The 12,723-nt window shown below is 48.4% G+C and overlaps 1 protein-coding gene across 1 annotated transcript; it reads right to left on the bottom strand.

The window, feature by feature from the left end:
• Window positions 1–6,993: 6,993 nt before the first annotated feature.
• LOC128838962 (cyclin-dependent kinase 4 inhibitor B-like) lies at window positions 6,994–12,138 on the bottom strand. The gene is made up of 2 exons (XM_054031534.1): window positions 11,933–12,138; window positions 6,994–9,713 (listed from the first exon to the last, which is right to left on the bottom strand). Exons 1-2 carry the CDS (start codon window positions 12,077–12,079, stop codon window positions 9,432–9,434), a joined length of 429 nt encoding a protein of 142 aa, XP_053887509.1. The 5' UTR covers window positions 12,080–12,138; the 3' UTR covers window positions 6,994–9,431.
• Window positions 12,139–12,723: the final 585 nt, after the last annotated feature.

Below are 12,723 nucleotides of genomic sequence, written 5' to 3'. Positions count from 1 at the left end.
CTATTCTAGGTAAAGCAAGCCGGGCACTTCGTCTGCTTGCCAGCGCCGCTTTAGCGAGCAAAGTCAAACCAGCATTTCACCCACGTGGCGGGGAGCAGCCAGATCCCACCAATACGCATGAATCGAGGCTGACGCCTGGTGCAGCTGAGTTTCCTGGCTTCTATTAAGTTGAATGCTCAACCAAGTAGCTTAGCTCACTGAATTCCCCCTCGGCACCTTCTTTTCAAGAGCAGAGGTCAGTGGGCGACTTCTGCACACTGAAATAAGGGCACGTGGGTGCCGTGGAATCCATTTTAGGTTAGCAGCAACTACTGGTAGCTGGGGCTTGATGTTCACTGCGCAGTGCGGAGTAACTCCGTTGTGAGTCTCCTGCTGCTGGCCCCCGGCCCACTGTGGTGCCACCAGACTGGCGGGGAAGGTTCATCCAGGCAGTTTGAGTGAGAGCGGAGACAGCGGGCTCAGGGGCAGAGCACAGAAAACAAGGACCGGTGCAGCAGCTCTGCTGGGATACATTAGAAAGCAGCTGGGGTGATTTTTTTTGACGAAACACTTACATCAGAAAATGCGCAGTGGTGGAAACCGCTTATGAAAAAGGGCCGATCTGTTCTGACAGATGTCAGGAAAGACCGAAGATGGCATTTATGGTCAAAACCAGGGAGCGAGCAACCACAGCCTCTCCAATAGCCAAGCGGGACTAGGGCAATTGAACCTGGGTCTCCCGGGGGAGGGGCCCAGTGCAGAAGGAAAACCAACTCCGACAGCTTTGGGTTCTTGTTTGCCCGCCAGCCCGACTATATTAATCCTAGACTGCCGCTACAAACGCGGCCAGCGGGCTTCAAAGACCCCGGCGCACTGCAGCGGGTGTGTTGCCGGTGCTCTGCAAACTGGCCTGGTGCATCCCTGATCTTCACTTCCCCTTATCTGGTTCTTTCCAACAACTAAGCCACCTCTAAAGAGCCATTCCTGGTGAAAGCACACGCACTACAACCTAGTATATGGCAAGCAGCAGCAGTGGCGTGCGGGAACTCCTTTCCTTCAGCTCCCCATGTCTGAACTCTAGCTACTTACTACCTGGACGCTGCACGGACTTGTGCACTCGGAGTACAGCCGTGGGAGCCAGGAACCTCCCTGAATTCCTCTCCAGTCTTTGACACCGATAGGCTGTCAACTTGGACCGAGTCATGTTACCCCCCGGCCTCAGTTTCCCCACATACAATATCGGGTGTGGCGGGGATGGATCAGACAGCGGAAGATGGAAAGCACTAGACAAATGCTAGAGTCGGTGCTTTGTTAGATCTTCACGATGGCGGGCGGCTAGTCACGCAAACCATTTTATAAACTCTACAGCTAGATTGGCCCGTTAAAAGATGCGTCTGGCAGTGCGTCACTGTAAACTGAACTTATCCCGGGCATTTCTAAACATTGCAATTGCTTTCACTGTAAGCATTATCCCTAATCCTCGTAAATGGCGTTTAGCAATGGCAGGGGGGCTGGGGTCTTCGGCGGCGGGGGTCCTTCCGCTCCGGGTCTTCGGGGCACTTCAGCGGCGGGTCCCGGAGCGAGTGAAGGACCCGCCGCCGAAATGCCACCGAAGACCCGGAGCGGAAGAAGCTCCGGGTCTTTGGCAGCGGGTCCTTCACTCGATCCGGGTATGTTCGGCGGCACTGAAGGACCTGCCGCTGAAGACCCGCCGAAAACTCTCGTGGGGGCCCCTGCGGGGCCTGGGGCAAATTGCCCCACTTGCCTCCCCCCTCTGGGCGGCCCTGAGCAATGGAAAGAATGTGGCTCAATCAATATTGTGGCTTAGTGTTGAGACTTCTACCGGCTCCTACATTACCTTGGCATCTCTCCCCTCTCCCCACCCCACCCAAAAATCTAATAGCAAAACCCTGTTCCGCCTTCAGTTCATGGGTGACTTTCCAGGAATAGTTGAGGCCTCCACCGTTCCAAAACCGACAGCAGCGGATCTGTCTTAAACCACCGCCTATCGGTTATTAGAAAGGGACTTTTCTCGAGCGTGTGTGTGACACACAGAGAGATTAAACACACTTGCACCCCTTCCACTGAAACTCTTCAGTGTAGAGTAGGTGAGACTGGGAATCATCTACAGAGGATGAATATATTAACAGAGCCAGTCATATTCATTCTACTTTTAAACACCCATCCTACCGTATGTCACTGGTTAGCGTTTATTTCCGTCATATCCTATGGTATGTTGGCGGAGAAAGTGGACAGCTCCTAATTCTGAGCCAGCCTGTGACACACTGGACCTACCTTCTGTGTCGTCATTGCCTGTGGGATGCTGCACGCTGCAGCACACTGGAGACTTCGCGTCCGCAGGGACCCGCTATTCAGCGGCAAAGATGGCTGCATTGAATGCACCAGCGCCGTGGATTCGCTCTTCTAGTGGAGCATGTCTTTAAAGGCTGCTCCGGGGTTAGGTTGCTGCGGGGGGGGGGGGGGGGGGGCAGATGCCGACCTCGCCGCGGAACGCGGGGCTGGTGCCATCGAGTGCGCACGTTTGGCTGCTTCTGGGGGCGGTGGGAAGTGACTGCCCGGAGAGGAGAAGATCTAAAACCACCTGAGCGCCGCCTCCAGGAACTCCTCTGCCCTGGAGGGACACTGCCCATGCGAACCCTCCGTGTTTACAGAAAAGATCAGCCGTGTCAGGTCCTGGCCCCTGCAGTCTGTGCGGGGCATCTGAGTGACAGCTGTACTCCATGAGGTGTTACATGTTTTAATCGCTGTAGGAAAAACCCACCTGTACCCCAAGGAAACCGGGCTAGCTACCCAGGGGGAACCAGGGCGCAAGGGGGGAGCCTTGGCCGGCCGGCTCTTAGAGGAGACCCCCCGCTCCCCGGCACAGGAGCTATTGGGCTGGGGCTCCCGCATGCCCGCTCAAAGGGGCAGCCCCTGCCGGAGTCCCAGCCCTGGGGGGTGGGGGGGCGCTCCTCGAGCCCCCCAGGCCAGGCAGCAGCGCCCTCTGCCAGCCGTGCGCCAAGCCGAGCCCTGCCCCCGGAGCACCCCGCCTCCCACGTCTCCTCTGCCCCGGGACAGGCGCCCTACTGGAGAGGGGGCCTGGCCTGTCCCTTGGCCCCGACCGTAGGGACAGTCCGGTTGCGCCCCTTGGGGGGAGGGGCTGTACCCAGGCAATGTCAAAAAGCACCAAGGGGAAAACTGGGGCAAGGGGGGGGGGAGAACAAGTTACGCGGATCGCTTTTATTCTATAGAAATGTCAGCCGGTATTTCAGCCACAGAGGCGGTGCCGGGGATCTCGCTAAACGGATGCAGAAAGACTTGTGGGGGGGGCGTGTTTTTTAATGGACTTAAAAGCACTGCATTGTTACCACGTGTTCGGGGGCTTTTCCTGGAGCCAGGAGGGCAGGGCTGCTGTTGAACTACGATTCCGTTGGAAGGGGGGGGGCGGAACTTTATTAATTCAATATTACAGCCCCGCCCCCTACGCTACAGCGGTCTTGCCCCGAGCCGGGCGGACGGCGCGGGGGGGGGGGGGGGGGAGCGGGTGTCCCGCCGAGGAACAAACGCCTCCAGCATTGCTCGGCGCTCCTGCGTTTCCGGGCGGATGTCTCCCCCTTTTAGAGCAGGGGGGTCAGTAAAGCTCCGGGCAGCGCAGAGTAGCTGGGCGCGGAGCTGAGGCTCCGGGGCTGGATTCTGCAGTCCAAAGTCGGACCGACCGCTCCTGGAGTCCAGTGAGAGCTCTGCTCTGCCAGACGGGGGGCTGAAGCATCGGCCCCTTCCCCCTCCTCTCCGGGACCCGAAAGTGCCTTGACTCCGCTCTTATTCCCCTCCAGCCCATTGCACGCTCGCTTTCCTGAGTCTTCCCCCGCCTTCGGCGGCACAGCGGCTCCTCCCTCTGCTGCTCCCCGCCCCTCCGAGCTTGCTGGCCCCAGCGATGTTCTGACAGTCCCGTGATAGGGGGGCAGCCAACCGCGCTGCCTTCTCCGCCCCCTTGCGGGCGGTCCTGGCTGTCTTTCTCCGCCTCCCCCCTAAGGGACCGTCGCGGATTTCTACATCCAGAGCTAAAACTGAACAGCAAGCAAGCCACGTGGGAGGGTTTTGAAAGAAGCAGCTTAAACGCCATTGATTCACTTTGTCAGCTAGTTGGGAGCCTGAGACCGTGAGAGCAGTAAAGACCCCCAAGAAGAGCCTCTTGGGAGCTTGAATGTGTATTAGCGTGCACACTGCCGTTCATGTAAAGGGGTTAGCAGGGCCTGGAAAATAGAAGCCAATTTGCTTTAGAATAGCTGTGATCAGTGGCTTTTGTTTTTAAATGAGGAATATGTTTAAATACATGTTGACTCTTCTCTGGGACTTTTCCGACTGAAGGAACACACCTTTCTTGAAGGTGATGACAAATGGCCATGCAGATCCTGCTTTTCCAGTTTCTGTGTGGAGGCAACAAGAGCATGCGGGTGAAATCCCGGCCCTTTTGAAGCCAGTGGCAAAACTCCCAGTGACTTCAGTTAAGGCCAGGATTTCACCCCGACATGCCAGATGTATACAAAGATATTTGCAAGATATCCTAAAACATAATGCAGAGAGGCTGCTTACCGCTCATGCTTTCATTGGGAACATGAGGAGAGAGTTATGCTGCAATGTTTGAGTCCATTCTCCAGGGAGAGAATTGCTTTGCTATGACAAGCAAACGTGTCCTTATTGCTCATCACAGGTTGATGAAAAGAGGGACGGGATTCAGATTTGCCAGGTGTGACTTTGACTAGAGTGTGATCTAGACACACAGGGCAAAATCACATCTATGCATAACTCCCCTCCCAATTCCTCCAGGATAACCTTGAACCAGTTGACCTCTATGGATATACACACTAAATCTAACTGATTCAGCAGTATCCTTGACCCTCTTCACTGTCCGTGTCTACAAATACACAGTCTAGGCAAAGTCGTACCAAATGGAACCCTAGTCCCCCTTAGACACACTCCTGTGTATTTTTCCCACCTCGAGAGTAAATTTGGCTACTTTCATGTTACTTTCAAAGGGATAATCCTGTCCCACTGAAGTCAATTGGAAAAATTCCATTCACTTCGGTGGGGGCAAGATCTAGCCCAAAGATTACCCCAGTTGTTTAATTAGGAAATCATGTTCCCCCCCCCCGCCCCGCCCCATGTCCTGTGTAAGTATATCTACATAGAGTTAACTTTAATATAGATCGTTATGAAACCTATAGCGTGACAGATGTGCTCCCAGAAGAACCCGAGTATAATTTTCCGCGGAGCTCGCGTAGGAAGTCCTGGCCCCATTGAAGTCAATAGGCGTTTCCCCACTGATTCCAATGAGGCCAGGATTTCACTTTATAACTGCTTGTAGAGGCGCATTTGATCTACATTCTGCGCCATTCATAGAATCTAGTGTGTTCAATCTGGAAAAGTACTGAGGTCTCCTTCCCCCCTCTCCCCCGCGGTAATGAAGGCACCCATAATACAGGCGTGCGACCTCTCCTTTTGTCAAAACTGTGTAATCATCCTTGGGCACCGCAACCCACAGCTCTTTGAGATTCATATGAATGCCCCCTCCCTAGAGGGCTTTACATCCTTTGGTGACTCTTGCATCGACAGGGAGTTCACACTACGGCACATTCATATCAAGACAAATGCTTGTGCTGACTTTTGTATCCTCCGAGGGACGGTTGGGACAATGTTACTTCAGGGCAGTGGCGTTTCAGGATTGCACCCGAAGTTCCCTTGCACCTGCACACTTAATAGCTCTTTTTGCAGCATGGGAGGAAACGAGAGCGGAGTCCGATCCTACGAGGTGCTGAGCGCCTTCAACTCCGTTAACTTTAATAGGAGTTGCGGGCGCTCATCACCTTGCAAGATTGGGGCCTGGGTGGCCTGATTCTGAATAGTGCTCTCATATCCCATACCGAGGAACGGGAATGGTAGCGGACGAGCGCTTTGCGAGATCAGCCCCTTCCAGGAGAGCCTCTTTTTTAAGTAACAAACACAGGACTGGAGGTTTTCTCCGTAAGGTTCCGCGGTTTAACTTGCCGCTGGACAGCGGGGAAGGAAGGATCTGAATGAGTTAAGTAGCGCTCGAGTATCCAAAATGCTTCCAGGATTTTCTTGGTGTGAGAACTTGGAGCAAAGGATGACCAGGAAAGCCTTGCCGGAGTTAGAATTGAGGAAGCTGCACGCGCGTTGCCTTGTCTGTTGAAGTTCTGTAGCATGTCGACTGCAGAATAAGATCTCTAGTTGCTAATGGGATTTTTCTAATTTTGTTGTGTGTGGGTTTTTTTGTTTGTTTTTTCTTTTGAGTTGTCGGAAAACTGAAATAAAGTTTCTTAGAAATTGATCCAAAACAGTGTAATGCCACCTATTCCTAACCCAGAATTCAAATACAGTCTCAGTTGCCGTTATGGAGAACTATTTTCACTTTGGTTATTTGCATGGGTAGCATAATGAACTGCATTTTTAAAAAAACAGAAGCAAGAAAACTCTTAGTTTGGCATCACTTAATTACTGTGAGAATTTAATAGATATAGGTATAAAGCATTACATGTGTATATGTTATAGATCGTCCTTATCTTTAATATTTAAGAATTATACATAACGTTTTAAATCCACAGAGTAGTACTGATACCAAGTCTGGTAGAATTTTCTTGCTTCTCTCAAGTGTTTATCCACGCAAATTGCCAGACGAACTCAATTATTCATATTAGTGATTTTTTTTTTAATTCTACTATTGAAATACACCTTTTGTTCAATTTGACATTTTATTAGCTTTCCGACAACCTATCTCTAATATAATCTCAACTAGTATATATTGAATTGTGTATTAGACTGTTTAACAACACTGAGAGAAAAGGTGGGTGAGGGAATACCTTGTATTGGACCAACTTCTGTGTAAACTCCAAAGCTTGTCTCTTGACCATCAGAAGGTCCAGTACAAGATATTCCCTCGTCTCTCTAAGAATCCTGCGACCAGCCTAGGACACTAATGCAAACACAAAGTAATCGTCACTTTAGATTATCTGATAACCCACTTTAATATTTTGCACGTAAACAATAACAGCTACTTAGTCAGCTTAAGCAATACTGGATGGGAAGCAGAAGCAATACACCATCACATTTATAAACTGTTCTTTCATTAATTTCCTTTTGGGGGGAAGCTGGTGTGCAGATATCAGTAATAAATATTCACACGCTCTTCTGCTGTCGTATTGGATGACCCTGTTGCTTGCGTCCATTGCTTATTTGCGAATTTTAAAAACAAAACTCCATAATAATGGTCCCAATCCTGGTTCCATTGAAATTAATGGCAAAGCACTATTGATTTCATAATAGGAATATTTTCTAGAGATACACGTTCACATTGCCAGTATAAAATTCGTAAATTTTTAAAGGTTTCTGAATCTGTGTGTTTTCAGAGTTTCCCTACTAGTGGGAATTAGAATGGGATAATTTGGGTGTAGACCTCGAAAGTAAAATTAGACGGGTAAATTACTCACATTCCTCATAGTGTGAGGGATCTAATTAAAATCTAAATAGCATGCAAAGCTGCCTATTCTAGTACTGTTATGAATAAAAGCATTACTCTGTGATTTAGCATTGTTCTATCACTTAGATCAGTACAGAAACCAATACATCAACTTGCGTATTTTGAATCGTGTTATGAGCGGGGTCTAGTATCATTTACAGAAATAACACTAGTGTTATCTAAGAATTTAATATGCGGAATACAACATTTCCCCCCACTGTGGTGATGTTATACAACATACGCGCCTACTGCTTCATCTGTCCAGGGAGATTCTCTTGATGGATAATAAGGAATGTAAATTCTTTAGGCCATATTGTGCTGGTTTTATAATTTGGGGGTTTTTAATCTAAACATCAGAATCCTCCCAGTTCAGTCCCTTTTTTTAAATAATTGTACACAAACACCTCTCTAATGTTCATGTACATACGTCTCCCTTCGATCTAATGGGAAATAGTAGCTCTCCAGAGGTAAGCTATTAGCTCCATAAGAAGTTAATATTCTTCAAATCATTTAGTTCGCCTAGAGGGCCTGATCCAATGTATATTGGTATCCATGGAAAGATTCCCATTAATGGCCAGTAGGTGTGGGATTAAAGGCCCATAATCCCGCTACCAATGCTGCGCAAATGGACCAGCAAGGGTTTTCTGACTGTAACAGAGTAGAGCTAAGGAAAGGTTGCCATCCAATAAACAATATCAGAGTAAAATGTAAGTTCCCTCCTTTAAGGTACTGAATGGCCTTTAAATAAGCATTGAAAGCATTCAACAGCTTGCAGGATAGGCTCCTTAAACAGTACATACTACATAAAAACTTCCGAGAAAGCTATTTATTATGATTGTGCTATGCATCTGTTTATGTCTTATATAATGCATTATATAATCAGGGAGAGTCAAGGGCTTCTACCTGTAATGCAGGTTATTTAACATCTTTAGAGGAATCGCATACATGTCACAGTAAAGGAAGGGCTTAATTAAAAACCCATTGGCGGGGGTGGGGGGAGACGCTCATTTACTTCCACCACTTTGAGTCACGCCTTAATGGCTACACTTGCAACTGATGCTTTTTGTGTGACATTTTAAAGAAATATATTGTATCTGTGCTGGGAAATGATGTTGCCTTCTTGAAGGGTTTAATAGGAATGGAATCAGGCTGCCTACACAACTATGGGATTCTTTCCATTGATGTTCACAGGGAATGAGATCAGGTTCATGGTCCTGCCTGCTTTCTGGAAAGGTACCCCATACCGTTCGGTTATAAAGTGGATAAATCCCAGACAACACACTCCCTGGAGTGCTACCAGCTGGGGGTTGCAGGTAGGCAGGACGCCTCCTACATACAGTGCTACCTTACCAACCCCTTCAGAAGATTTCACTATGTCACTGGAAGAATGCTTAAGAATCGTCTGTTTTCTTTATGAACTTTGTTTTAATTTGTTTGAACAAGAGTTCTTCCTTCTAAAATTTTTGAAGTCATGTTTGTCTGAAGGGCTTTTCAATATTTTTTTAAAGGGTTGTAACACATAAACGAAAACCTGGCCCTTGCCCACCACTGCAGCTATTTAGCAGCTCAATATAAACGGAATCTGACCGTATCCAAGCGGAGTATAAATCTGTTCGTGCAGAAGTGGGTTATCTTTCTCTCCACACTCTCTACTTTGACTAGAACCAAGCAGAGCAGCTGTTTTCTACCACAGCCCGTGAACCTTCCATCCCAGCCAGCGCAGTCCCTGCTCGCCCCGCAAGAGACCCACACGGACGCAGCTGCCTGGCGGATGGGTCACCAGTTGCCGTAGAAAAACCTGGGGTGAAATCCTGGCTCCACTGAAATTAACAGCAAATTTTCTATTGACTTCAGTGGTGCAAGCATTTCATTTGGTCCCTGTGGCTGAGCTGGGCAGCGCTGTTAGCCCGCCCGGGCCCTATGCCTGGGGCGGAGCGGCATTCCTTGCAGGCTGGGCTCGGAGGTAGCTGACCACTTGCTGATGCCCGCTTTCTACAGCTAGGTCAATGGGGAGGCGGCCCGATTTGTCCCGCAGATCCAACCGAGCCCCGCCTCGGTGCAGCGCCACAAGGGTGTCCAGGAAACCTTCTCGCGCCGCATCGTGCACTGGGAGGGAGCCGGTGCGCGGGTCCGGGCGGTTGGGATCCGCTCCTCTCTGCAGCAGCAGCTCCGCCACCTGGGTGTTTCCCATCATCATGACCTGGGGGGAGAAGCCGTCAGTGAGCCTTGATCGATTTTAGGGTTCAGTCTTGCTCTTTCCAAAAATCTCGTTTGGTCTAATGGGGATTTTATCTGAGCTAAGGTCAGAATCTGAGCCGCATTATGAGTTGCTCTGGATTTACACCGGCGTAATGGAAATCAGAATCTGGTCGCTTGACTTTGGAATTACACCTATGTTCCAAGGAGGTGAATCTTCAGGGTGATATTCGGGCCCCCTCGATGTCCATGACAGAACTGCCAGTAGCTTCACCAGGGCAGGCTTTCTAGGGGTTTGTATATTTAGCTACTTGTAAACGGTGCCTAGTTCTTGAACTGCACAAATACATATTTCAAATCAGTATGTATGATAGTATTTTTCTGTAAATACTTCATATTAAACATTTTAAACGGTAAAAATTAAAAAACATTTACCCAATGCAACTCAAGAGCATATGTACCAAATACACATCCGTAAGACCTCTCGCTCGGTAGCGATGTTTTTTTGACTGCACCCATTTTTATATTTGATTAAAAAATAAAACTCGCCATCACATTTATCAAGTTACTTTATGCGGACATGACCTTCATTTACATGTGATTGAGAGAGATGAACAGTTCTTTGAAAAACTTCCTCTGTGAAGTGAACTAGGAGAATGTACTAGAAAACTAATTCACAATAAAATTAACTGCGTAGAAAAAAAAGTCTTTCATTTGACAGATTTCCATTGCAAATTAATGCGCAAGGAAAGGGCGACAGAACTGGAGGGGTGGTTTTGTCTTGTTTTGGATTTCCTTTTATGATTTAAAATAAGCTTTTGATCTTGGTTTTATAGACCTTGATTAATATTGCAGCGTACTTAAATATGAAGTGTTTAAAATATGTTCAAGTGTATTCCGCTTCACATGCACAATCAAACAAGATATAGAGTTACTTTAATATACATTAAATTAGTAGTAAAATACACTTGAAGTTTCACTATATTAAATGTGTCCAAATTTCAATTTTTTTAACCAATAATCTCGGTGCGCAAGATAAATAGAAAGTGGGTTAAAGGATGTCCTTTTAAATGAAGAAGAAAAAAAAAAAGAATAAAAACTCATCATAGAAATCTGTGTGCACCATTTCTATCAAATGTAATTGAGCACAGTCAGAACCTATGCAAGTTGGGCTGAGAGACAGCCATTTTAAGGATAGCAAAAAAGGGGAAGGGTTTTTAGTGTGTTTTTTTTCTAAAGTTTTCCACATATAGATGAGTTTCTATGTATGTGGATATAAATTAAAACACACAAAAAGCAATAACAACACATCCACCTATGTGGATAACTTTGTGGGTTTTTTTAAAGTTATCTACATATGTGGAAATGAACTTCAGCCACAAAACCCTTCCTTTTCTCCCCTGCCATGTTTACTCCTTGGAAGTATAATTCTTTCTCTATAAACAGTCAAACAAAATGGCAGTCATTCAGAGTCCAGTTATGCTTGATTTAAATCTAATATGATCTGGCATTTTATATGATCCAGGTATTGTTTGAAATAGTAATTGAAACAAACTACCATTTCCTACATATAACTTTAAATGATGTTTAATGTTCAGAAATGAATGAAGTTGATGCTAAAACATCTAAAATAGTGCTATTTTTAATGTAAACCTTTTATCAAAACACTCCTGCAGTTTTTTTTCTCCCTCTGGAACTTGTTAAGGGGTGAAGAATCGAAAAGGGGCGCGTATAATTGTGGGCTATGAACAATAAAGCAAAGTGGACCGTGTTATAGAAATAGTAATTTATCAGTATTCCTACATACAGAGCTATCCCTTTGCTTGATGGTTCATCTCCCCCATAATTACACGCGCCCCGTTTCGATTCATGTTGTGGAAAATATTTACTTTTTAACCCCTAAGAGCTACATAATATCGATGAATAATAATTTTAAACGAGCAGCAATGAATTTTTAAACATTTAGCAATCCAGAAGTAGAATTCGTTTTTCTCTTAAGCGACTCCCATGCGCTTCCCTTAATGGCCGATTCAATAGGTGAACAGAAACTAGAGATTTTTACAATCCCCATTTTTACTTATTTGAAGCAGGCTCTCTTCCCCTCCCCGTGAGATCTCCCTTCGAGCCAGCAGCGATGGAAAGCTGATTTTAAATGCAAAGTCCCTATGGCTCGCGCTCCCCGGTGCCCGTGTTCCCTTCCCGCTGGGCTCCGTGGCCCTGTACCTGAAGGGGGGTCCTGCCGAAGGAATTAACAGTGTTGGGGTTCATCCCGGCTTCCAGCAGCAGCCGCACCCCCTGCACGTCCCCCTGAGCCGCGGCGTTAGCCAGAAGGTCCCTCCCGCCGTCTGCAGCTACAGCCCCCGCCTGCATGCCTCTGGGCGCCAGCTAGCCCCGAGCTCCCCTACTCCACCGCATTAAATAGCGGCACTGAGGGCCCAACCCAGACTGATATATTTGCACCTCCTTCCTTTTCCTTACAGCCTCACCCCTCCCCCATCCTTCATGGGCACGTGCGTGCAGGGCGCCTCCCCCCGCCAGCCAGGGGTGACACTGCAGCCCCCAGCCCCGGGAACGACCCCAGGAATAACCTGGCTGTCGTCTCCCTGCCCTACTGCTGCACGCGCGCTCCCCACGCAGCGAGACCGCCGGAAAGCCCTGCCAGTCTGCAGGGAGGCGGCTGCAGCGGCCGGGATTGGAAAACCACCCCTGCCCATCACAGGCGCCCGGCCGAGAGATGTCCCCTCCCCCGCTGGAGCTTTCCTCCCCCCTTATGCTTCGCCCCTTGCACACGCGCTCGCCTCTCCTCCTAGCCGCGGTGTGTCCCTCGGCCTCGCTCAGTCACCCCCCCCACACACACACACACACGCCACCGCCTCCACACTGAGCCTCCAGTGCTCATCCTTCTTCCTGCTCAGGGTGATCTACAACGAGGGGCGCCCGGGGGCTCGGCTAAGCCAGCTAAGCGCCGTCTCCTCTACCTTGACCGTTACTTTTCCGCTTGACAGCGAATCCGG

This window comes from Malaclemys terrapin, chromosome 6 (genome assembly GCF_027887155.1).
Source record: "Malaclemys terrapin pileata isolate rMalTer1 chromosome 6, rMalTer1.hap1, whole genome shotgun sequence".
In the NCBI taxonomy this organism is placed as follows: Eukaryota; Metazoa; Chordata; order Testudines; family Emydidae; genus Malaclemys; species Malaclemys terrapin.
The sequence above is the reverse complement of the archived record's forward strand: the minus strand, read 5'-3'. Positions and strand labels throughout refer to the sequence as shown.

Bases quoted from the DNA above. Each gene is read 5' to 3' on its own strand.
- LOC128838962 (XM_054031534.1), bottom strand. From the start codon at position 12,079: ATGCAGGCGGGGGCTGTAGCTGCAGACGGCGGGAGGGACCTTCTGGCT. The intron at 9,714-11,932 runs GTACAGGGCCAC...TTCTCCCCCCAG, and splicing joins TCGGCAGGACCCCCCTTCAG to GTCATGATGATGGGAAACAC.